Source organism: Pholis gunnellus, assembly GCF_910591455.1.
Source record: "Pholis gunnellus genome assembly, chromosome: 6".
NCBI classification, from domain to species: domain Eukaryota; kingdom Metazoa; phylum Chordata; class Actinopteri; order Perciformes; family Pholidae; genus Pholis; species Pholis gunnellus.
This window is the reverse complement of record NC_136532.1, coordinates 20,668,902-20,694,465: the sequence shown is the minus strand read 5'-3', so window position 1 is coordinate 20,694,465 and position 25,564 is coordinate 20,668,902. Positions and strand designations below refer to the sequence as shown.

At 42.2% G+C, this 25,564-nt stretch overlaps 2 protein-coding genes across 3 annotated transcripts; one reads left to right on the top strand and one right to left on the bottom strand.

The window, feature by feature from the left end:
* Positions 1-231: 231 nt before the first annotated feature.
* LOC306697410 (mothers against decapentaplegic homolog 2) lies at positions 232-9,543 on the bottom strand. Of its 2 annotated transcripts, none has more exons than XM_079161301.1 (11): positions 9,404-9,543; positions 7,892-8,344; positions 6,328-6,417; positions 5,919-6,112; positions 5,035-5,169; positions 4,637-4,711; positions 3,999-4,052; positions 3,626-3,838; positions 3,360-3,497; positions 2,913-3,057; positions 232-2,615 (listed from the first exon to the last, which is right to left on the bottom strand). In XM_079161301.1, the coding sequence occupies exons 2-11, from the start codon at positions 8,125-8,127 to the stop codon at positions 2,492-2,494; spliced, it is 1,404 nt and encodes a 467-aa protein (XP_079017427.1). In that variant the 5' UTR covers positions 8,128-8,344; positions 9,404-9,543; the 3' UTR covers positions 232-2,491. The 2 variants fall into 2 exon arrangements, with proteins under 2 accessions (XP_079017427.1, XP_079017428.1); XM_079161302.1 differs by having other exon boundaries at positions 4,649-4,711.
* A 13,316-nt stretch (positions 9,544-22,859) lies between these two features.
* Positions 22,860-24,644, top strand: LOC306697186 (uncharacterized protein; the record flags this gene model as incomplete). Its single annotated transcript, XM_079160957.1, has 3 exons — positions 22,860-22,971; positions 23,817-23,890; positions 23,988-24,644. The coding sequence occupies exons 1-3, from the start codon at positions 22,947-22,949 to the stop codon at positions 24,642-24,644; spliced, it is 756 nt and encodes a 251-aa protein (XP_079017083.1). The 5' UTR covers positions 22,860-22,946.
* Positions 24,645-25,564: the final 920 nt, after the last annotated feature.

The window sequence follows — 25,564 nt, the reverse complement described above, 5'->3', positions numbered from 1 at the left end:
GAATCTCAAATGTGTACTTAAGTAGAGCCCTTTAGTAAAGTTAGTTAAATATCCTTCATTGTTAAAAAGTGTAGATATTGTCAGCTACCGTTAAACATACCGTAAACCACCCCGCTTAGAGAAGCAGTGTTCACCCGTTACTGCAGACTAAACCCATGTTACCAGTCTTCAATTAGGTTTTCAGTGACAAATATCCTTAATACATTCAAGACACGCACACAACATAAAGAATCATGAGAATAAAAATCTTTATTAGTGTTTTGAAGTATGAAGTCTGCATAATATGCCACACGCCTGAGAAGCTTATGGTCAGAAAAAGAAAAGAAAAAAAGAACTGCTCTATCAATACCGCCCTCTACTGGTAAAACAACTGCGACATCTACTGTACTGACTGCTTTGCAAAAAGATTACTGTTAAATACACACATACTGTACTACTGTTATGTATATGTACGTCTGGTCCACGTCAGTTTTTGTAATGTATTTTTTCACATTCATATGTTGTAGGCCAAAGATAAAAACAATGTAACACTGGACCCTAACACATGGTTCAGTTCCCCAAATCCAAACGTCACTAGGTGCACTTAAAGTACAATCACTAGTGCCATAAGGTAAACACATTTACATCAAAAAGAAGGGAGGGGAGGAAACATGTTAAACTCGCAACAGCCACGTAATGACAATAATGGCAGAGTTTAATAAGCTAATAAGTCTTGTTGTACATACTGTATTTTATAGACAGAACAAATACAATACACACATTAACACAGAATGTCCTAGTGTGCAGGCACATTCACTCTTCTTTTCTCATGGAAGAAAATCGCTCTCTCTCCACCCAGGTTTCTGTAACATTTTAAAAGCCAATTGTATCTGGTTAACCTTAACCCGCTTGACTAAGCACCAAAAGGCTACAAGAGGTCACGTGTGTTGTTCAAAAAAAGTGAAGAGATGACTGACTGAATGGCCATTACAAAGTTTTACATGCCTCTGGAATCATTAAAACCACTACAGGGAAGTAGATTTGGGGTTTCAGTTAAATCTGTGGGTTTGTGTACTTTAAATGCACCAGATTTCTTTGGAAAAACAAAGGATAGAAACGGGCTACACATCATGTGGGGCAGTGAGTTTTTTTTTTTTTTACCAAAGACAAAGGGCTGCAATTGTAAATAAATTCAAACTAAACCTTTTGGGTAAAATAAAGGAATGCTCCATGCCCTCCATGTCACTTTAGAAACAGCTGTGGTCTTGAAAATATCACTTTAATAAAAAGTGAACGACAGAAAATTTTAAGTATATTTATATATAAAAATACATGAGAATACAAAAAAGTAGCAAAACAATGGGGATATAGGCTAAAAACAGAATGAATTCATTGATACCTTCAATTTCTCCTGGTGAGAAGTTTAATGCTTCACCTTGGAGAGCCCCAGGACTCCCAGTGTCGAGTCAAAAAGAGAAAAACAAAAGAAGCTTTTGACAACAGCTGATGTTCTCTGGTCCCTGCCCAGTGCACTTTGCACAGCCTGGCTAACATCTCATTAGCTTCCACACCAGGCTGTTCAGTGGGGATGTAAATCAACTAAACCAAGGACATGTAGAGTGCCATATAATGACAAAGAAATAAACTACATCCAGATCAAGTTTGCAGTTTGTTTGGTGTTTTTGGAATTACTTACTAACATTCCTATTTGTCCATTAAGAAGTGTGTCTTATAACGACACACGTCGAGAGTTACAAAAAAAGGGGCCATTCTTCCGAAGTCAATTCAAATTTCATAAACACATTGTGGCGTTTCCTTCAGAGGAAAGCGGCCGCCAAGGCCATCAGTTCTTCACCAAGCCACCTCCCCCTGACAAAAAGGTGGGGCCAAGTTTCCCAGAGAAAAGTAAACTTAGGTTCAGAACAATGGTTGGGGTGGGCTGGAACAAAATTCATTTTAGCATTCAAGCTTGTGTTACTCATACAAGCAATCTTCAATACTGAGAAAATATTCACAGATATTTTTGGTATTTCCCCTACTTCCTGGACTAAAAACCAATATACATTTTATTTGTACCACAAATAGATCTAATATCAAGGATTTGGGGAAAAGCAATTTAACAAGGTGCATGACATAGATGGGTAACAAAGTGCCAATTTTTTCTTTTTTTACTGAAAAGTCTGTATGTGTGTGTGTGTGTGTGTGTGTGTATGTGTGTGTGTGTGTGCAACAGTGTAGGTGCATTTGTTTGTGTGTGTGTGTGTGTGTGTGTGTGTGTGTGTGTGTGTGTGTGTGTGTGTGTGTGTGTGTGTGTGTGTGTGTGTGTGTGTGTGTGTGTGTGTGTGTGTGTGTGTGAGGGATGTGGAACTGGGCCACAAATACTATGAATGTTACAGAAAATTCATTCTGTGGGGTTTCCATTTTTTTCTTTTTTTCATGAAAGAACTCACAAGTTTGGAATTTAATGATCATGTAATGGGCTGCGTTTTTTTGGGGGCGTTTCTTTAGCTGTTTAGGACATACTGGAGCAGCGTGCAGAAGGGGAACCCATCTGGGTCAGAACCTTGTCCAGCCACTGCAGGGGGCCGTTCAAATGCAGCTCAATCCAGCAAGGAGTGCTTGTGACAGTCTGCCGCCTGGAAACCAAAAATGTACATTTCAATGTCTGACGTCTGTGCTGACACAGCCTCCGTCACTCCTTACAACACAAGACATTTGATGCTTAATGCTACTAACTAAGCTAAACTTGACTGAAGTCTTCTGTCCAAGACCATAACGTGTAACTCTTGTGTTTAGTTTGAGTTCGTAAAATATTAGTCAGAATCAATCCCTCATGTCAAAGTTTCAGATACATTTTCCATGTCGCGATATGCTATGACAGATAAATAATTATACACCGATTAAAAACTGACTAAAGTGGTGGCAGTGCTCACCTGTACTCGGCTCCCCAGCCTTTGACAAAGCTCATGCGGATGGTGCACATCCTGGTGAGCTGGTAAACAGCCTCAAAGCCCTGGTTGACCGACTGAGCCAGCAGGGCCGCAAATTCCTGGTTGTTGAAGATTTTTAGATTACAACCTAAAAAAGGAACAAAGAGGCAAACAGACCAGCTGTTAAAGTGGGCTTACAGCCAAGATTGGGGCCTTTGGTTGGCAGTGATCATTGTGTGTCTGTGGCTAATTATTCCCCAGAGTTTCTGTGGTGTGTTGGGCATCATTGGCTCTGGTTGGAGTTGACCGGTGGCATTTGGCAGCACCAGAACCAGCTCCACACATATATTCATGACCACAAGCTAGCCAGTCTATATTTAGTTTGTTCTGTGGGTACCTCACTATCAATTTAAGCACATTTCCAAAATTGCTACACAAGTGATATCTTACCTGGGGGAATTTTACACACTGTTGCTGGATGCCAGCCATACCGCTGGTTGCAGTTTGGACTCTGGACAAAGATGGCGCTATCACTCAGGCACTCAGCAAATACCTCCCCTCCAATGTAGTAGAGTCTAACTCCTCTTCCTGTGAACGCAGACAGAGAGAAGCTAGAACACAAGGTCTGACTTGATCTTGACGTGGCACATTTTGAAAAGCTAGAACAAACTGTAAAGCGGCAAACAGGTGATTGGTTACCCGATGCCGTGCCATACCTATGTGCCTCCGGGTCATCTCCACAGTGGCGTTCCTGTTGACATTAGACAGCAGACCCAAGCAGAAGCGCTCGGAGTTTGATGGATCTGTGAATCCGTCCACTGTCAGCGAGGGCTGAGAGGCGTGAAACGTCTCCCCCACACGCTGGTTCAGCTCGTAATAGGCTATAGAGCACCAGAAGGCTGGCTCAGAGTAGGTCACCGGCTGCAGGTCTGTGGTAGACGATCGAGTCAGTAAAGTTTATCTCAGTCATCTCTTTTTGATACAACACTGTTCATATGTGGAGGAAAATGTTTGTGTATATAATCTAACTAGACCTCTGATGTATTACTACACGGTATGCTTGCATGTTCTGTATAGTTTGCAACTTACCCATGCTGTGATTGACAGGAGACAGAGTGCTGGGGGAGAGCTCTGCTGGAGAGCCTGACAGAAACAAGACAACAGGAAGTCATTGATATGGATGGGTTCACATTAGACCGTAACATGGGAACCAGGTGGGTCGGATCAAAGGACTGTGATGAAAGTGGTGGCTGCCCTGCAAAAGAATGTCATAACGATACTGTGAACATGCTCGATTTGCATGAGAGTGATGCAGAGATGCTTTTTACCGTTACTGAAACATCCCACATCACGCTTTGTTGAGATCATACAGTTTAAACTACAACTAAATGGATGAAGTGTAAAACAATAAGTAGCCTGCTGCTGCTGCGGTTATGGTTATCATTAACAGCAGACTCTGAGGTAGTCAGGTCAAAATCAACATCTGTAGTTAAGATATTCCAAATCTCTAGAAGAGGATCTGGTCTATGAAACATGACAAAGGTCTGTTGAAGCAAAGGTGGGAGTTGAGGATAAAGTCTTTCTTCCGAGTATTGTCAGCCGTTTTGTTTATCACGTAAGCATCTTTAGCAGATGTTTTCCATGAAAACATACATTTGACTTTGACCTCTCTGTAGCGGTGAGGCAGACTCACGAGGAAAGGAGAAGGAGATGCTAGTCTAGGGTACCTGTTTCCATACTTTGATTCATCTGTTGATCGCTGGCCTCTCCATCCTCACTGATGTAGCCCGGTGGAGGCGTTTCTGTTGACATAACGAAAAGAAAGAGCTGTGGCGTTATCATATGTTAATATGGCTGTTTAACTTACTGAAATAATAAAAACATAATGTTAGTAATATTGTTTTGCTGACGTGATGTCATTAGTAAAAGAAGAAGAAATTTACGAAAAGTTTCTATTTGATTAATACAATACCAAATACAAACTAGATGCCATGTAATACACTGCATCCAGAAACCTACAATAACAGTTTACTCACTTTCAGATTTCATTTTGTACATTATGTAAGCCTTCAGTACATTAGTCACAGAGAGTCCCTCCCTTCCGGTGCAGAGATGATTAACTCACCTGGTATATAGTTGTTTGGAGGTTCGATTCCTGCAGGGAAGTTTGTGTTCTCAGGTATGGAATGAGTGTAGTCGTCCAGAGGTGGCAGCTCTGGCAGGATTTCTGAGTGTCTTGGCACAAGAACAGGAGGCAGCACTACAGTGTTGGGCAAAAGTGTCAGAAGAGATGAGTCAGACACTTACCAGCTATATGCTTTTCAAAAATGATTGTCAGTTGGTTTTGGACTGTTTTAATGCATCAAAAGAATCAAGTACTTTGAAACAAGATTCATTGTTGTGGGAAAAAAAACTAAAAAAAACTTTGCAACAGCAATAATAAAACACTAGTGAAACCTTAAACTGATTAACAGCTTGTTATTAAGGCAGAATGAAGGCGGTTTCCCTGCAGATTTTAATACTGGCCATCCCTGAAACTCTAAAAAGGACTAGTTTGTGTTTTAGGGGGAACACTTCTTTGCTTTCTTGCTTAGAGTTAGATGCAAAGATCAACATTTGTTTAACATAGATATAATGCATTAACTGGTAGACTTGGACAGAGACAGGCTAACTGTTTACCCCCGTTTACAGTCTTTATGCTAAGCTACCTGGCAGCTGGCTGTAGCTTCACATTTAGCATACAGACAAGAGAATGCTATTGATCTTCTCATTGAACAGTCAGTAATTCTATGATTGTATTCCTCAAAATGTCAAATTACTTCTCATACAACCAGACTAACACTTTGGCTACTAAATAGTTATTCTGCAAAGACGATGACAGATTCAGATAAGCTATACAAGTCTCAGTGGGAGCAAACAATACTGCAACAATAATGCAATAAGTCACTGAAATACGAAGAGTCGTGCATGTTCTAGGTAACAAACGTCCACTGAACTAAGTCGACTCACCTGGGGTCTCCACCCTCTGGTAGTGGTAGGGGTTGATGCAGACTTCATCCTTCTTTAGATGGAAGGCGTACTCACAGGCCTCGATGGCACGCAGCTCGTGGTGGCTGTGAAGGTCCGGCCATCGCCACAAGCGACAGTAGATAACATGGGGAAGCCCCTTCCTGTGGGAGACCTGCAGGCGGCCATCCAGGGATCTGATTGAACAGCAAACAGGAAATGGAGGTGAGATGGAGGGGGGGGGGGGGCGAGCGACACATAATATGGCCAGGTAGGGGAGGGGAATGGAGATGGATTGAGTAGAGACGAGAAACAAAAGATGTTCTCAATGTCCGTCACCTCAAACATTGCAATGACAACTCTCCCACATCAAAGTTGTACGCAACACCATACAATAGTTGATGATAGTCACCTGGTTTGGTCAGGGTAGCTGTATAGGCCTGATGTATCCCATTGTTCTATCGTATTTGGTGTACTCAGTCCCCATATTTCAGAGCAATTGCTGTGCACAGAGAAAACAACAAAACAAAAACAAAAACAAATGATAAACATGGGACATGGCTCATTCAGAAATATCAGTATGGGTAATGTAAACATTAAAAGGCCTCTTTTATTAGTGGCAAAATAAAGACATCAAATTCATTTTCAGCAGTCGAAATGAAAGATGGGCATTTCAAATAAGAGAAGCCTTTTTTGAGAGAATTAAGGAAAAACTACGACATGGAATCTGCTAACACACAATGAGTGAGACAAAGAGCATTGTTCAACTGCGGCATTGCATCAAACGCTTAAAATGACTGGAAACGTTTTCACTGCAGTCGTTTGTGTCAGAGCTCATCTGGAGACTTTCAAACAAACGCTAAGACACACAATAGCACAAAAGAGGGGGAAAAGGGAGGAGGCAACCTTGGAAGAAGAAAAAAAAAAATCAATTTTCAGACCTTCTCAAAACATTCACAAGAAAATGAACAAACAAACTTAGAATAAAAACTTGGAATGAGGACAAATGGGGAGTCGTTGCTTCTGAATAATAAATAATTCTGCATATGAAATGCTACAAATGCACAATATTTACTAGACTGAATTACTTTGGTGGGATCTCAACAAACATTAAAAATTGCAATTGTCTGATTCATGACAGGGCAAGAAACCAACTTTTGTCCACCAGCCAATTCAACTGCAGAAAACTAAATGCTTAAGAGTAGAATCAGTTTAAATCTTGAATGGATAATGTCAAAGTGACAAGCAGGGTAAACAAGTCACAATCAAAATGTACCAACAAAAGTATGGCTGGTGGCAAAGCCTCAATCTGGCATTATTATGTGTTTGTAACCCTCTCTTGTGTAGCTATCCTCTCTACTAGCACAGCCCTCTAAGAAATAATTTCATTCAGATCGAGCCAGCCACTGTATCTCTACAAACATAACAGTGCGGCCTAGAACAATTCTCAGGCGATAACAACCAGGCCGCTATCTATAGACATACAAACATCTGACACAGTGCTTGACGGCACATCAGTGCGGAATGAATCTGTTAACGTGGTGTTCCCACTGAGTCTGGGCCATCAAGGCTGGCTGGCTGATAAAGAGAACAACCTCTCTCACCCTTTAAATGTATCTCTCCCCATGAGCATAATACAAACTATCTGACTGTAAGTACAGTAGTAAATAAACAGGGATTCGATGTGTTATCAGCTCATCTTTAAAGAGCAATTCACGTTCCACTATTATGCATCCCTAAACAAACTGTTTAACATGGCAATAAGCTTTACATGTTTGGTAATAATCACAGGAAATTATGAAAACAGCATTAAGACAAGAGAAGTGCAAGATCGGCATCTGCCACCAGCCCAAGATTTCATGGTTTTATATTACGCAAGGGTCTCTTCTAAGTACACTTGCAGAGACGTGTAGCATCAGCAGCGTATTCTTTTTTTTCCTGATTCTAGTTTGAAGAGCAAGTGTTGGGAAGTGTACCTGGGGATGGTGACACACTTGGTGTTGCAGTTCTGTGTGGTGATAGCTTTCTCCAGCTCATCTAGCTGGCCTGTCTTCTTTAGCTTCTTCACTAAGCTCTTCACAGCCTTCTCGCACCACTTCTCCTCTTGCCCATTCTGTTCTCCACCGCCGGCTCCACCCTGGCCACTTGTCGACTTCTTCCAGCCCAACAGCCTCTTCACCACGGGAGGGGTGAATGGCAAGATGGAGGACATCTTAGCTGGACAAGCCGCGAGTCTCCAGAGGACTCAACACAAGCTCTCTCCCACACACACACACACACACACACACACACACCCACACACACACACACAGACAGAGGGGACCTGGAGCTACAGTTGGGGCCCTTGCTCTGATGTGGCCCCTCGAGTGACCAATGAGTCACAGGGTGGACGCCAGTGCTCGCAGGGTTTATTCAAAAGAGAGGGACACCTTGGGAGAAAGTCACACACAAAGTACATCATTACAAACAGAATAAAGTACAGAAAAACAACAACATGCAGCCTCATCAAAACAATATTAAGCATGCAACTTAACTTATTACTCAATGCAACTTCGAATATTAAATTAAATGGTAAGATCGTTTTGTCAACAGCTTTGCTAACATTACATGACTGCCTCTTGTGTGAAGTTAAGCATTTGGTGAGTTGAACAAGCAGAGCTGCTCCTTTTGACGTTAGCTTGTCACAAACATTGCTCGACATCCAAGCTAGTTAGCTTAGCATGTAAACTTATAAAGTTAACACACGGCGTGTGACTCCGTGCCTGGAGGCAAACACGACTAGCGACTAACGTTGAAGAACACGTTGGATAACACAGTGAACACCATCAATTGAACATGAACAAGGAGAGTGTTTTGTGACAGGCCCCCACAGTGCTAACACTAACTGGCTTTGGGAAGGCCGGCTGCTAGCTCTCTGGAGGGGGGGGGGCTGCTTGACTCAAATCACAACAATAACTTCAGGAGCGTTAGCTTGCAGAGTGTTGAATAGCAAAAGGCTTAAATGGTCTCATCGTTAGCCAAAATCACAAAGCTAAAACCTACAGTTGACGTACCTAAGCAGACCGGAGGCAGTTTAAGGAGATGTCCTCCTCTAGCTAGGTCGGCTAACGTTAGCTAGCTTAACTGAGCTAGCTGCCAGCTTGTTATCAAAAATCCTTTTGTTGTGATCCACAAAAAAATCCTCCTATGCGCAACAGTCAAGTCGCGCTACTTTGCTACCTAACGTCAGCTCGTCCCGGCTATCATTGATCTAACTACACAAAATATCGCTTCGAGAATTCAAACGCTGTAATGTTGTATTTCGACGTAGATATTGAGTGTTTGTGACTTTTATTACAATACAGACACGGCACCAAAATGAGTTAGCATCTTGGACGAACTCTTCCAAACTGAGTCCTGGCTCCCGCTGGCTAACGGACCTGCATCTCTTACACAAAACAACATGCTTCAAAGTCGAGAAAAACAGCTGAAAGCATTTCAATAGTTACCCCAGTTTTAAAGTCCAACGCTCCGCTTTTTGAAATAAAGATGTGCGCAGCCCTCTAAACGCCTTGTTGACATAAAAATGCCTGAACTGTATTGTACCGCAGCTAATTTTGACAAGGCTTGAGGGCTCCTCTCAAGTTGCTACCAGTGCTACTGTGGCTAGTTCGCCAGGTTAGGTAGACCGGAACAAAACAACAAACATGATGGCTACGTACGAGCTCGTAATCCCGCCTTCTCAAAAAACTGATTGGAGGATTAAAAAAGAGATGCTCTTGACACTGGTTGATGTTTTTGGATATCTTTATTGTTTTATTTGACAGAGTTTATATCAGTTTTTTGTATATACAATGTTAGGAGGCAAAAGCTATTTGTATTCGTCATTTTCTCAGGATATGAACTAATTTATATTTTTAACAAAATACAGCAAAACATAAACAAATGAATTAAAGAATGTCACAGTCAGGTCCAGTGTGAGATTTAATGTTTTTACTTCCGTTTATGTATGATATAATTACCCCAACAGCTGCACAGGATAATAGGACAATAATCATTAGCTCCTCCCCTCACTCAGGTGTGCATTTAGGTTATATTGGCTTCACCTGGTAGCCTTATAAAATGCTATGCTTAAGCTCTTTCAGGCAGTTGATCCGTTTTATTCAGTCTGTGGCAATGGGTGGATGTTTGCTTCTGTGTGCTGTCTTATTACAATTGTCGGGGCCCTTGCAAGCTGAGACAGGTCTACCTAAACTAATTTCTCACCATCTACAAAAAAAGGTTTACAAAAGAGATGTATCATCTGCAATCATGTTTCCTTTACTAGTGTGACATTTTGTGATCCAAACAGTTGTTTCAGCTGGAAGCAGTTCTTTGAAGTGTGGCCTGGGCTCTCAACTGTGCAAGGATGGCTCTGAGTGTGTCCTCTACAAACATGTGTGTGATGGAGAGCCTGACTGCAAGGATGAGTCGGATGAAGAGGACTGCATTTCAGGATGCAATGAAGGTACTGGACTCAAGTCAAACCATTTGTCATTACTTTCTGAAGTTTGCTTTAATTTACTTAGTCAGATGGCATTGTGCTTGTCACATACAGTTCTGTGAATGGCTAAAATGTATGGCGATCACTGAAAAGAGGTTAGATGTCAGATTAGATGAGACTATTTAAATTCCAATTTGGCATGATAAATACAATGCATGACTTGTAGGATATTGATGAAAACAAAATTAGCAAATTACTTTGAACCGAAATATTTGTATTCTTTGGGATTTTTCATGTTTAAGAACCTGGATGATCTTTAATAGTAAAATTAACGATCTATGTTTAAGGGCGAATTAGCTATTTTAGCTGAAATTGCAGAGGAAACGCTGCAGTTGTAAAGTTAAATGCTGTCATTAAATGGGTTAAAACACTAAAAATAAATTAAAAAAATATATATATATCCTACTTTCATTAGTTTGTCATAGCGTTGATGCTAGGCTTTACATATTATGCAATACAGTTCAACAGGACCACAAACTGCAGCCTGCAAAAATGATCATACAGTTGAATCAACACTTCTCAAACCGTTTAAAACATTTAACTGAACACTTGAACTTTCAATAAGGTATTGCAGGATTGCTTGCTAGCTGTACCTAATAAACTGGCAACTTAATGTATAGTATATTATGTAATCATGTCCCTTTTTCAATATACTTTACTTTGTTTCTGTCAAAACTATAACATGTATTTTAATGTAAAATGCCTGCAGCTCAGTTCCAGTGTGCTCATGGGAAAAAGTGTATAGACAAGGACCAGGTGTGTGATGGTACATCTCAGTGTCAGGACCGTTCTGATGAAATGCAGTGCAAGAAGCAGACTGAGGGCTGTGTTCATGACTGTGACAACAACAGCCGCTGCATACCTGCAAGCTTCCTCTGTGATGGAGAGAGCGACTGTTCAGACGGCACAGACGAAGCCAACTGCGGTACGTTGAAATGATTTGAGGATCTACAGAGCTCTCACAGGAGATCATTTACAGCCGTATGTCACACTTTCATAGTATGTGGTCTTGGGTCATCATGTTAACATATTCAATTTTGCATCAGAGGATCAAGAGGAAGACCGGTATGAAAAGGACGAAGGGGCCAGTTCAACCTCAGTGCCTGCTACCTCTGTTGGCACCTCAACCCCCATCAAGTGTTCTCTTGGCGCTCAACTCTGCAAGGATGGCTCGGAGTGTGTCCTCTACAAACATGTGTGTGATGGAGAAGTAGACTGCAAGGATGCGTCGGATGAAGAGGACTGCATTTCAGGATGCAATGAAGGTACTGGACTGGAAGTCAAACAATTTGTCATCACTTTCTGAGGTTTGCTTTAATTTACTTAGTCAGGTGGGATTGTGTTTGTCACATACGGTTCTGTGAATGGCTAAAATGTATGGCGATCACTGAAAAGTTTAGAAGTTAGATGAGACTATTTAAATTCCTATTTGGCATGATAAATAAAATGTATGATATTGATGAAAACAAAATTAGCAAATTACTTTGACTCAAAATCTGGGTTTTCTTTGGGTTTTTCTTGTTTTAAAACCTGGAGGATGATCCTTAATAGGTGAGAATAACTGTCCTTGCTTAAGGGTGAATTAATTCATGAAGCTGAAATTGCAGAGGAAATGCTACAGTTGTAAAGTTAAATGCTGTCAGATTAAAGGGGTTGAAACACAATTTATTAGGTACATCCAGCTTAAACTAAAGCAGTCTTGTCCAACAGCCCTCAATATATCCTACTTTCATTAATGTTTGTCATAGCGTTGATGCTAGACTTTACATATTATACAATACAGTTCAACAGGACCATAAACTGCGGCCTGCAAAATGATCCTACAGTTAAATCAACACTTTTCAAACCGTTTAAAACGAGTAACAACCTTCAATAAGGTAGGAGTTAGATTGCTTGCTAAGTGTACCTAATAAACTGGCAACTTAATGTATATTATGTAATCCAGTCCCTTTTTCAATATTAATTTTGTTTCTGTTGAAACATAACATTTATTTTAATGTAAAATGCCTGCAGATCAGTTCCAGTGTGCTCATGGGAAAAAGTGTATAGACAAGGACCAGGTGTGTGATGGTACACCTCAGTGTCAGGACCGTTCTGATGAAATGCAGTGCAAGAAGCAGACTGAGGGCTGTGTTCATGACTGTGACAACAACAGCCGCTGCATACCTGCAAGCTTCCTCTGTGATGGAGAGAGCGACTGTTTAGACGGCACAGACGAAGCCAACTGCGGTACGTTGAAATGATTTGAGGATCTACAGAGCTCTCACAGGAGATCATTTACATCCATATGTCACACTTGCATAGTATGCGGTCTTGGGTTAACATGTTAACCCATTCATCTGGCATCAGAGGACCAAGAGGAAGACCAGTATGAAGGGGCCAGTTCAACCTCAGTGCCTGCTACCTCTGTTGGCGCCTCAACCCCCATCAAGTGTTCTTTTGGCGCTCAACTGTGCAAGGATGGCTCAGAGTGTGTCCTCTACAAACATGTGTGTGATGGAGACGCAGACTGCAAAGATGGCTCAGATGAGGAAGAATGCCTATCAACATGTGAAACAGGTAATCTGGTGGTTGGTGGGTGCCATCTACATTGTCAAAAGATATTACTTTATTGCCCTCTAGTGGGTAGTGTTCTTTATGTTTTAGCACATCAGAATCAAATGTACTGAATGTTGGTGCTGAGACAGATCAGCAATTTGACTTCATAGTACTGACATTAAGTGAAGATTTTTGGTAAATCACAATGATCTGAATGTAGTCTATAAATGCATGGGTCTGAAGTGACATTGTACTGTATTGTCACTGCAAAGAAGTACGTAATTGCAACACATTCATGGGTAGTAAAGCTGGTAACTCCCTACACAATTTAAAGCTCAATTATAACCCCATCTCTCCCAACATCCTGGTTTTGCCATGTGTCTCCTGCAGACCAGTTCCAGTGCGCGCATGGAAAGAAGTGCCTAGAGCAGAGCCAGGTGTGTGACGGCGTGCCTCAGTGCCAGGACCGCTCGGATGAATTGGGATGTGCCAAGCAGATGCAGGGCTGTGATCACCAGTGTGATGACAAGAGTCGCTGCGTTCCCAAAAGCTTCCTCTGTGACGGGGAGAAGGACTGTGTGGACGGCAGTGACGAGGCAAACTGTGGTACGTTGTCATTGAACAAGGAAGTTGATATATATGCTGTATTAATCGGCTCTGCTTGTAAAGGACGACTTTTGTGATTGTATCTTCGGCCTCTTTACCTCTCCTGCAGCTGACACGGGCTGCAGTGACGCTGAGTTCCAGTGTATCAGTGGCCAGTGTGTGTCAGTCACAATACTTTGCGATGGTCACCCAGACTGCCAGGACCGCTCGGATGAGGACGGCTGTACCAGCCCACCGGTTTGCACCACCAAACACCGCTGCCCTCAGAGCAAAGAGTGTCTGGTACAGGAGTGGATCTGTGACGGAGATCAGGACTGCAAAGATGGCACAGATGAGAAGGTGGATGTTTAATGCAGTAATAAGATTATTGTGAAAAAATAGACTTAAAAGTTTTCTGTGTTTGAAACAAGTAAATATGTTTTTATAAATAGGGTCAGTCATGTGGAACATTAAGGGTGAAACTCGACACTGAAAAGGGATTTTGACATACTAGGACTGTAGTTCATATTGAAGAATTTATCATACCTCTCAGCCACATGAAGGTCAAAGTTCAGGATCCCAACACTCATGGAGCTGGTAGAGTTTCTGTGGGTCAAGAGTACTTTCGTTTTAAAGCCAGGCATCTAATGGTCAACATGTATGTTGGCTCAATTTTCAAATCAAAATGTTTACTTTAAGTGCCAGTTTAGATGACGGTAAAATACTCCATTGGTTCTTCTTTAGGATTGTCCTGTGGCTCAACTGAACTGTGGTAAGTTCCAGTGGTCGTGTAAATCCAAGACGAAGTGTGTCCCTACAGCCTGGAGGTGTGACAGCATGAAGGACTGCGACGATGGCAGTGACGAGACTGAATGTGAGTAAATCTCAACTATAGTTGTTTACCCATTGCCGAAAAGAAATTAAACTGAAGTGAGGGTGTCATCCTAAAATGCACATCTCCAGTTTGAATCCAGCTGGGGATTTGTTGTTGCATGTAAAGCCCTCTAGTCACACGGTTCATGTCTGAGTCTCTATGTACTTTCTAATGAAGTGAGAAATGACTGATAGTGATGTTGTGAAGAGTAGTGTGTAAACGGAATAAAGGAAACTCTTTTTAGTCATTGTAAAAGATTTTCAGGGACCAAAATGAAACTCATGAGAGCGTAAACATTGTTTTTGTTGAACTTTCAGTGTAGGGGTTTCCTCTTATTTACAATGTGACTAAATACCTATAAAATGGTGTCTTACAGGTGGGGCAGTGACATGCCTCCCTCACCAGTTCCAGTGTGGCAGCCAGGAGTGCCTGGATCCAGTCCTGGTGTGCAATGATGTCACAAACTGCGCAGACGGCTCAGACGAGGGGGGCAGCTGCCAGGTGAACTGTGCGGAGGTGGATAACAGCCGCTGCTCCCAGGGCTGCTACACCACTCCACAGGGAACGGTGAGGACCCTGTATTTCCAACTTTGTGTGTGGTTGAGAACCATTAACGTCTATCCAGCCAATCAGTGGGTTGAAATGGAAAGTTAAAGGAAGAAATGCAGTAGAAACTGAATTGTTTCTCTCTTTTTAACCGCATAATGTTTTTGAAGACCACCTTGGATACGCAAGCATTCTTTTTAGTCAAATCAAAGTGAATATTTGATAAGTGATTAATGTAAATGTTGTAGCTCCTCTGACTAATGGTTTTTGCGTTGTAGCATTGTCTCTGTGCACCAGGGTTCAGGCTGATGGAGGACGGGCAGACCTGTGCTGATATCGATGAGTGTGAAGGCCAGTGGCCAGGCGTGTGCAGTCAGCTATGCAGCAACACTCTTGGCTCATACCAATGTGACTGTCACCCAGGCTACATAATGGAGACTGGTGGACACCACTGCAAGATTACTGGTAAAGTCTTTTGGTAGACCACATCCTTAGTGGGCCATAGAAATGCATTTGCATAATTGGGAAATGCACGTTTCATAGAAATACATTTCTTGCTGTCAGTTGGATGAGAAGATCGATTCCACTCGTGTGTCTGTTCAATATGAAAATCAACCTACCTGCACCTCTATAACTCACAAATTGGTGTGCATGTCTGGTTCATGACAAAAAATCATCCAAGCAGTTTCCTCCCCATTTCCAGGCTTTATGCTAAGCTAATAATTTTCTGGCTGTAGCTTCATATATATATATATATATATATATATATATATATATATATATATATATATATATATATATATGAATGAATGAGACGGCATCGATCTTCACTTATAGCCAAGAAAGCAAATGAAGGTTTGTCCAAATGTTGCAAAATTTGTCTTGTATCTCTACAGTAACGCAACCTATAAAGATATTAGATATTAATCTAATAATGCATATCTTGGCTGTTGTTCAATAAATGCATATACTTATTTGGTCTATCCTGAATGGGTTCAAAATACTGATCCTTTTCGCTTCCTTCAGGTGAACCCTTCCTGTTGATGTCTGTCCAAACGGACCTCTTCTTGTTTGGCCTGCGCAGTGGGAGCCTAGATGTGTTGTCGTCCTCTGCCAAGAAGGCCATCCTCTCCCTGGACTACGACTGGAGGGAGCAGAGGGTCTTTTGGGTCAGTCTGGACACCGACGGCATCAAGTGGTCCTCGCTGGACCAGAAGACCACAGGAACTCTGATTAAAGGTCGGTGCAACACAAATGTGGTTGCGTATTGTCGGGGACATATAGATGTATTAATGGAGGAATACATAGTCGTTGTTGTGAATAAGGATACTTAAGACGTGCGACGCCTTGTTTTCACAGGTGTCCGAGCTGATTCTATTGCTGTTGACTGGCTCGGGAGGAACCTGTACTGGATCGACGGAGTGAACAGTCAGATTGTTGCCATCAGTCTGGCCACAGGCACTGTGAAGTCAGTGGGTCACAGTGTCATCCTGGATGAAGACCTGGATCAGCCTCGCTCTCTGGCACTGCTGCCACAAAAAGGGTCCGCATGACTTACTTTCATTCTCCTAACTCATGTGCAATGTTTGTAAAAACAAATGTTGATCAGTCTAGAGTCTTATTTTTATGTTTCTACCAGGCTGATGTTCTGGACTGAGATCGGTAATGTAGTGAAGATAGAGCGTGCCGGGATGGACGGGTCAGAGAGGACTGCAGTGGTGAACTCCAGTCTGGGCTGGCCAGGCGGTGTGGCTGTGGACACCATCTCTGAACGAGTCTACTGGACGGATGAAAGGCTGAGGGCGATTGGATCTGCTACGCTGGATGGAGATGACATTCGGGTAAAACCTTTTGGAAGCGGGATGTCAAGATTTGAAAGAATAGTTCTGCGTTTGGATGCAACCACTCAAACGCATGTTTCAGGCTTATAAAAATAAATGTAAACTCTACACTAAATCTACCAGCAAAAGGTCCTCCTGCCCTCTATAACTAGAAGTACCCCACAATGAGCACTTCATTGAAGTTGTTTTTTTTCCTTTGGATAGATTTCATCCAAAGACACAAGTGAAATGCTTGCATAATAAATCTGTCTAAATGTAATTTTCAGATTCTACAGATGAAAGAGACCACCAACCCATTCTCCCTGGCAGTGTTCAATGACATGCTCTACTGGTCCGATGCCAAGAAGCGAGTGGTGCTGGCTGCCCATAAAACATCTGGCAAAAACCACCAAGTTCTCCTGAAAAGACCTGGGCAACCTTTTGGTGTGAAGGTGAGCAAAATATTCAGAATGGAGTTAGAAATGGGGCTGCTATTGTATGACTGAGAAACTGTAACTAAATTTGGATCACTTTGTGTGTGTGAAGTGCTTCCAGCAGTGATCCATACTGCCCACACACAGCTATGACTTTAAATGTTTGAAGTGTTTCACATATCAAGAGATGGACCAGTTTTGGGAAATGATAAAAAAAAATACCTGACTGTTTGAAATGTACCATGTGCTCGATATAATTCATCAGCATGAATAGCATTATTAAAATACTATCCTGTTCCCTGCTTGGTTTGCAGGTCATCCACCCATTGCTCCAGAAGGGCATTGAGAACCAGTGTGAGAAGATGAGCTGTTCCCATATGTGCGTGTTGGCCCCGGGACCCAAGGCTGTGTGCAAGTGTCCCACTGGACTCTTACTGGCCGAGGATGGTCTTACCTGCTCCAGCCTTGTCAATTCAGCGTACCTGCTGATGCTGTCTCCCTCTACTGTCACCCAGGTTTTTGTTATATAATATTAAAGCATAGTTACACTAAGTCTAATTTGCTTTTAACAGAAGATGCTTTTTAAAGGAAAAGTTGGGTAATTACCACTCTCGTATCTATACTCTTCAAGATCTACTTGCAGTCCCGACACACAGCAGCAGAACTGCAGGGCTGGCCTGAACACCTGGCCCTGCAGGTGCCCGGTGTCAATGAGGCAGCCATCATGGACTACAGCCTAAGTGACCACACACTCTTGGTGACGGATGATGGCACAACTTCACTCAGCTCCTTCAAACTTAAGGGCTCTGACTTGTCCTCTCAGGGCCAGCTTCTAAAGCTCTTGGGGAACACCATCACCGCCATGGCCCTGGACTGGGTAACGCGTAACGTCTACTGGAGCAGCAACAAACAGCCCCGCCTGCAGGTGACCTCCATCCCCAGTGCACACACCGCTGTGCTCATAAAGGAAGGCATCGGTAGAGTGGAGTCGATCGCCCTCCACCCTCCCAGTGGACAAGTTTGTTTCACCAACCTGGGCCTGCAGGATACAGGCACAGTCGCTACAGTAGAGTGTGCCGACATGGACGGTGCCAGACGGAGTGTGGTGTGGAAGGATGCTGTCCAGCCCACATCTCTGGTCTTCTCCAGCAATGGGGATACGATTTACTGGGCTGACATGGGTAAGACTTGACTGACAAAATTTTCAGTATAGCTGGTCAGTTTTGTTTTCAAGAAGTTTCGTGCTCTAAAAGTGTAAAAAAGATACCATTTGTTTAAAAAAGCCGTAACATAGCTTGGATTCTTGCCCAGGTCCTGGGACCATCGGCTCTGTCCAGCTTGATGGATCCGGATACAGAGAGTTGAAGGTCGGTGATGGCCTGGCTGCTGTGGCGCTGAGTGATTATGCGCTGCTCTGGATGACTGTCAGTGGTAAGGGGCTTATATTGTATGTACTAAATGATATATTTGTAATGCTATGTTTGTACTAACTACCAGGAGGTGTGGCTGTTTAACTTGTTTCTTATCTGCATATTTAAAAAAAAAAAAAAAAAAAAAAAAAAAAATCTGAAGACATTAACAATTCCTGCATGACACATGGTCTCAAAATCCGCAACTGGCAACTCATGGCTTTACCGTTTAGAAATCTATATTAAGATGTTTGACCATCCAGTGTGATAGGCTGTTGTTGCTACATTACTTTGTGTTGATGCTTTCCTTCAGACAAGACGAGGCTTTGGTACCGAGATGAGCAGCAGCAAAACCAGCTGTGGTTTGAGGTCGACACAGAAGTGATCGGCTTAAAGGCGTTCAGCAAGTCCAGTCAGACTGGTACGTAAGAACGACACACGTAGCGGTTTTGATGGCAGTTAAAAGGGTATTCCAAATGTGAGCGTACTGAGGTGGTTGTCACAAACTCCAGTTGATGGTCAATCTACGGACTTATTTTTCACAGGTTCAAACCAGTGCACGGAAAACAACGGCAACTGCCACCACTTATGCCTCGCCACTCCAAAAGGACGGACATGCAGGTGTGCTCATGGCCAAATCCTTGTGAATGCCACCCACTGTGGCCCGGAGCAGGGCTGCCCAGATGGCAGCAGGCAGTGTCTGGATCAACACTCATGCCAGCCTGTTGAGAAGTTCTGTAACGGTCACGTTGACTGCGATGACCACTCGGATGAGAACTGTAAGTATTTTTTTTTTTTTTTTAAAAAGCAACAAGAACTAGAAAAATGGATGTCATCTTAATCTAAAACCACATAAAACAAACGTGCGTTCTCTGTTGACATTTAGGTGTTGGTCTGAAGCCGTGGTCAGGAGTCGAGGTCCTTGCAACCACCCAGCCCAGCAGCTCCTCTCCTCCTACTCCTCTGCCCCCTGTAACTCTTTCTGAAGTCACTGATCTGAACTCCACCCTGAATGCAACTGGTCTGCTCAAGAACCTGGACGCCCAGCAGTGTAGCCAGAAACGCTGCAGTGGCAACGGACGCTGTATTGAAACCAATGGAGACACTACATGCGAGTGTTCACTGACCTACAGCGGTGACTCCTGTCAAGACAATCTCCTGAAGACCATGCAGGGTCCCATTGTCTACAGTGCCGCGGGGCTCTGTGCAGGAGTGGTGGTCATTGCTGTGATGGCAGTCGTGGTTAAGCGGAAGAGGCGTGCCAACACAAGGTTTGTCTGATTACCAATTAAGAAGAAACCTTCTAGTCACAAAATAAACTTAGAGTCTGCAGCTTGAAATTTTTAATTTCTCTAAAAGACATTGGTTTACAATTTAACATTTGCTAATTGGTACTAAACACAAAGTACAGGTGAGGCTGAGGGAATGACTATAGCCTTGCCAGTATTATGCCACGGCACAAATCTACTCAACTTGGCGAAAGGTATGCGTTTCTTTTTTTTCTTTTTTTTGGTACCACCTCAGTCAAGGTTCCGAGCGAGCGATACAAAAGGTTGCATTAAAACACTGCAGACTACTGATTGGTCAGAGAATGATCACTAGAATTGTCACTTGGCAACATGGGACATGATGCACATTTTCATATCGTAGCAGTTTCACGAGGTGTTATGGCAATTAGCTGAGAATCTACATGGAAAACTAAATACAGTTGAGTGGAACTTTACCATGCAGTGGAAATGAGGCACTTGGTAATAAAGGTTGACGTTTATTTTCTCATTGTACAACATGGGGTTGCACACTGAAATGCAGCTGTAGTCCCTTTTAATGCTACATAAGAAAAACGTATTCGACAAATGGAACTTATGACAAAGTCGGTATGCTTCGTCCTCTGGGGGAACATTAATATTTTTCCAACCTTCATGGCAATCCATCAAATAGTTGAGATGTTAGTCTGGATCAAAGTGGTGGACCGACTGACATTACTCTTTCCAGAGCTACACTGCTAGCGTGGCTGAAATAAAGATGGCATCATATTTGCCTGTTCCAATTTTAGGAATATTGATGATGTACATTCAACGCATCTCTACATTTGGAGTCTGTGCAGATTGGGTAAAATGTTTGCCCCAAATTGCAACAGTTGCCATTATATAGAGCACAGGACTACTTCCGTATTTCCTTCCTGCAGGAGCGCTAGCCTAGCAGCAGTGAATGGCACCAGTATGACGGACCTGGAGAACAAAGCTGAGACCACCCCAACTACACAGACTGCCCCACCAGAGTCTGACAAACCAGAGGTTGGCTTCCAAAAAATTCCATGAACTAAAAGGTTCCCAATTTTGTTACTGTTCTTGTGGGATGGTGGTCTGACTTTGCTTTCTTTCTTTGCAGGAAGCGACATCTTCTGTGGGCTGAGGTTGATTCTTGGGCAAGCGAAGTTTTAAATAAAAGTTTACATTTTGCACCTGCTCCTGTGAAGTTATTCCAGCATTGTTTACTGTCAGACCAACAATATTGACTTTTTGATAGATGGTAAAATCAAGTTAGTTCAGCTTGGCTGAACCAAGAGTGAACATCAGTTGAGAAACATGCACTAAGTATTAGCATTCTTGTCTTAGCATTTAGCTACTGCTGTACCTAAGTACAGAGCTGAAGTCTGGTTTTACTACAGACTTTGATCAAGTGATGTGTGAGGATTAAGTTTATAATTTTTTTTTTAGGCATTACAATTTTATTCAGGTTAAACCCTACTTCTATACTAACATGCTACGCTTTTCATATCGCTACATAAACATGGAACAAAAAGTTCGGAAATTTGTGTTTAGATTATTTCTCTGTTGTAACAAAGCTTCTTGGCAATACATCTTATACCGTTGGAAAGCCTGTTTAGTTCCCTTATAAATGGTGCCCCATTTGTAAGGAACATGCATTTGTGGGATGAGCAGCAGAGCATGTGGGTTGCGCCCATGAAAAATGTGCCAAATCTTCTCTGCCAATGGCAAACTGCTTATTCTACTGTTGCTATTGACTCTTGTTTGGTGGATTGGATGATTGAAGTCTATCAGTAACGAGGAAGAAACCAGACATATTGGCAATTTATTCATTTAAAAAAAGTCACACTCTAGCACGAATGGCACGCCCAAGCTGATCCCACAAGTGGGTTGAGGTCAGGACTGTTGGCAGGCCATTCATTCTCTGCCAACAGTCCTGACCTCAACCCCATTGAACACTTGTGGGATCAGCTTGGGTGTGCCGTTCATGCCAGAGTCACCAACACAACCACGTTGGCTGACTTGCGACAAATCCTGCTTGAGGAGTGGAATGCCATCCCACAGCAGTGTGTGACCAGAATGAGGAGCCAGGCTGTTATGGCTGTGTATAGTTCTTCCACACCCTACTGAGGCTCCTGCTTGTTAAATGAATGAATTGCCAATATGTCTTTCTGCCTTGTTACTGATAGACTTCAATCAGCCAATCCACAAAACGACACCAAACGAGTCAATAGCAACAGCAGAATAAGCAGTTTGCCATTGGCAGAGAAGATTTGGCACATTTTTCATGGGCGCAACCCACATGCTCTGCTGCTCATCCCACAAATGCATGTTCCTTACAAATGAGGCTCCGTTTATAAGGGAACTAAACGGGCTTTCCAACGGTGTAAGATTGTCAAGAAGCTATGTTACAACAAAAATAATCTACCAAACACAAATTTCTGAACTTTTTGTTCAATGTGTACTTTAAAGATTAACTTTTTAATGTAAAACATGTGATCGGCATATATAATATGCCCCATTATTATAGATGGAGGGCATATAAAGTAGTTTTAAAAAATGCTCTTGAAAGTTGCTGTAATAAACTAATATTGGGACATTTGACTGGTGGATTCAAGAGGGTATGTTTTGTTTCTTTGGACAAATGGCATATTTGATTGATGGAAGAAAAGCTATTTAATTACATCGGACTGTATTTAAAGTCTAAACTGGATTCTTCCCATTGTTCATTTCCAAACCACATGTTTGCTTATGAATAGGCACTTCTGTTGTGGTCATTGTCTCATTATCCCCTAAGAATTTCCAGCACCCTTAATTTAGGCTTGTCTGGGCTATTTAATGATATTTAATTGTTGGTGAGACTGGGCGGAAGTAAATGATGCTAAAGATATGAACCAGATGACTTATTGGTTTATTGTACCCACACAAAACCATATAAAAAGATGTCTGATGCATGACAAAGACAAGATTTTCATTTAGTGTTCTGCTTTTGTCAGAGACACTTCAGACTTGCTGAGTCCTTATGGTGTGCAGGGATGAGAGGACACTCAACATATCAAGGTAGGTCTTTAAGCAGGAATGCTATATTCAAAATAATACAGCTTAAATATACTATGTAATTTACTTTTGATTTTTCTTTTTTGTAGCTCATGCAAAAGTGTCTAAGATGTCTTTATTCGATGTTTAAGTTTTCAATTTCAATTGATCTCCAAAAAAAATCTCTACATGTAAAAGTCCTACATTCAGAATGTTAAGTATAACTAAATAAAGTATCAAGAGTTATGCAGGATGTTATTCTTAAGTATATATATCTTAAGATATTTAATTTAATTTTTGTTGTAGCTGCTGGAGGTGACGCTGGTTTAAACTACTTTATAAGTGTTGTACAGTTCAATATGGACAACACATAATCTCATGAAGACATTTCTGTCTATAATTTAATTGAGTCCTAAAAACATTAATTTGCATAGTTGAAATATTTTAGCCTGTTTTTGATGTCAATCAACTTGTTTGAAAAACGTAAAAATCTCTGTATCATGAAACGGAACGAAACAGGTTTCGACAATGGAATCCGGAAAGTTCATTTTAGAAAATACTTTAAAATACACTTTCTTTTACTAATACTATTCTTTTCACACTGGCAGATTTTAGTTTCACCTTTTTATAGTAAAATACAATCTTAAACTCAATTCCAGACTTAATAAGAGGTAGATTTCTCTGAGCAATGAATTATGTTTTAGGAAGTTTTATGTTTAGTATAACGAATAATCTGCAAAATACGCGGAATAACTGTCTGTAGTTGTCAGGTAAATGTAGTGGAGATAAAAGCACAATATTCCCCTCTGAAATGCAGTAGATGCATAATTCCACCGTTATATATAGTGCTTATGGCTTATTTGTTTCAGCAAAGAGAGCGATGGCATTTCTGAGGACCACACTTTGCGCTGCCTTGATGGTGACTGTGGTGATGTCTAAACCAGTGAGTATAGCTCTACTATTCTGCTTCAACAACGAAAAAGCAATCTAAGAGGACTTGTGACAAATGTTAAGAACAATTCTTTTTTTTACAAAAACAGATCTGTCAAAGTGAGGATTCATCCAATTCATCAGAGTCCAGTGAGTCAAATTCATCAGAGGAGATTGACGCCCATTGTGGGCCGCCACAGGAGCCGCTGCCGCCAGCGGCTACAGAGACAGACATGCCGAATGTTATGGAGGTGACTGACCCCCAGCTTCCCTTTGCAGACGAAGGGCCTTTTCTAACCACGCTCAATACTTCAGCTCTGCCAGACCCCGAGGATCCCCAAATCTCCACTGACGCAAACCCTATAGAGCTCATGCCAGATGATCCTTCACAAACTACACTGGGCACGGACGTTTTCCAGGACATGCCTGTTTCTGATCCTTCACGGGACTCAATTACCGCTGACTCGGTGGACGATCCACCAGATTCAGAGGGCTCACTCCACCCAGTGTGTACAGGAACTGATACAACCATAGCTGTTGGTGGCACAAATCAGCCAGAAGTCACCACACTCACCGCATCCCTAAGATTCCCCCAGGGTGTCACTCCACCCTTTCCTCTACACATCATCACACCAACACCTCCACAATTCTCGGCAGCCCCACCCATGCCAATCGCAATGGGACCCGTCCTGGCTGGTGTTCCTGTTTGTTTCACATTCCAGTTCGTGACCCCTGAGCCGGATCCTCCAAGAGGAGACAGCATGTGATCCAACCACAAAGTTTAAGTTCTACTTCAGGTTACTCCGTGTTATTGTTGTACATAGGTAGCACTTGGCTTTTACTTTCATTTAACATGTCCTTATAAGGGTGGGCGAGTGTGTGGAGAGGAAGAAATGTGACTCATTTAAATTAAAGAAGGGTAAAGATGTAAACGACAATAGTCGAGGCACAAGAAGCGCAGATGGATTAACGGCGAAGAAGAGGAATAGTGAATGGGTAAATGATAGAAGATAAAGAAGGGGAGGGCAGATGGTAAACAGAAGTATTGAAAGGATGCAAGATAAAGACTGTCTGATATTTTAAGGATTTGAATAAAGTCAGATTAACACAATTCCTTTGACTTTTTTTTTCCAGTGAAGATGAAAGACAGGAGGACATAGACCCTAAATCTCCCATCTATGAAAGATATGGGGGAGAGAGAGAGAGGGGAGAGAGAGAGAGAGCGGAGAGCGAGAGAGAGAGCGAGAGAGAGAGAGAGGCACAAAGACTTCGGGGAAGAAGCAAACATGAAATCATACAGAAGGAGAGAGACAGGAGCTCGGTGTATCCTAGGAAGACCCAGGGCAGTCTGGAAGATGGAAAGAATAGATGGTTAAACGATAGAGAGAAAAGTTGAGATGTGATGAGAGATGAAAGAGTGAGGATAGATCACAGAGGAACAAAGAGGAAGTGTGAAGGAGGGAGATGAAGTTAAAGGGGAGAGAGGTAGCAAAAAAACGTATCTCATGCTTCCTGTTGTAGCCAGTCAAGCAGTTGTGTTATCGTCCGTCCCCTCACTGTCGGCCTTTGTCTTCTGTCTGAGGCTCCAGGATCTCCTTTTCTGCTTCTGCTCCGTCAGGTGTCTGACCTCCTAAACTGTGTGAGCTGCAACTCTTCCCACCCTAAGAGTGGAGACACAGGAGAATCA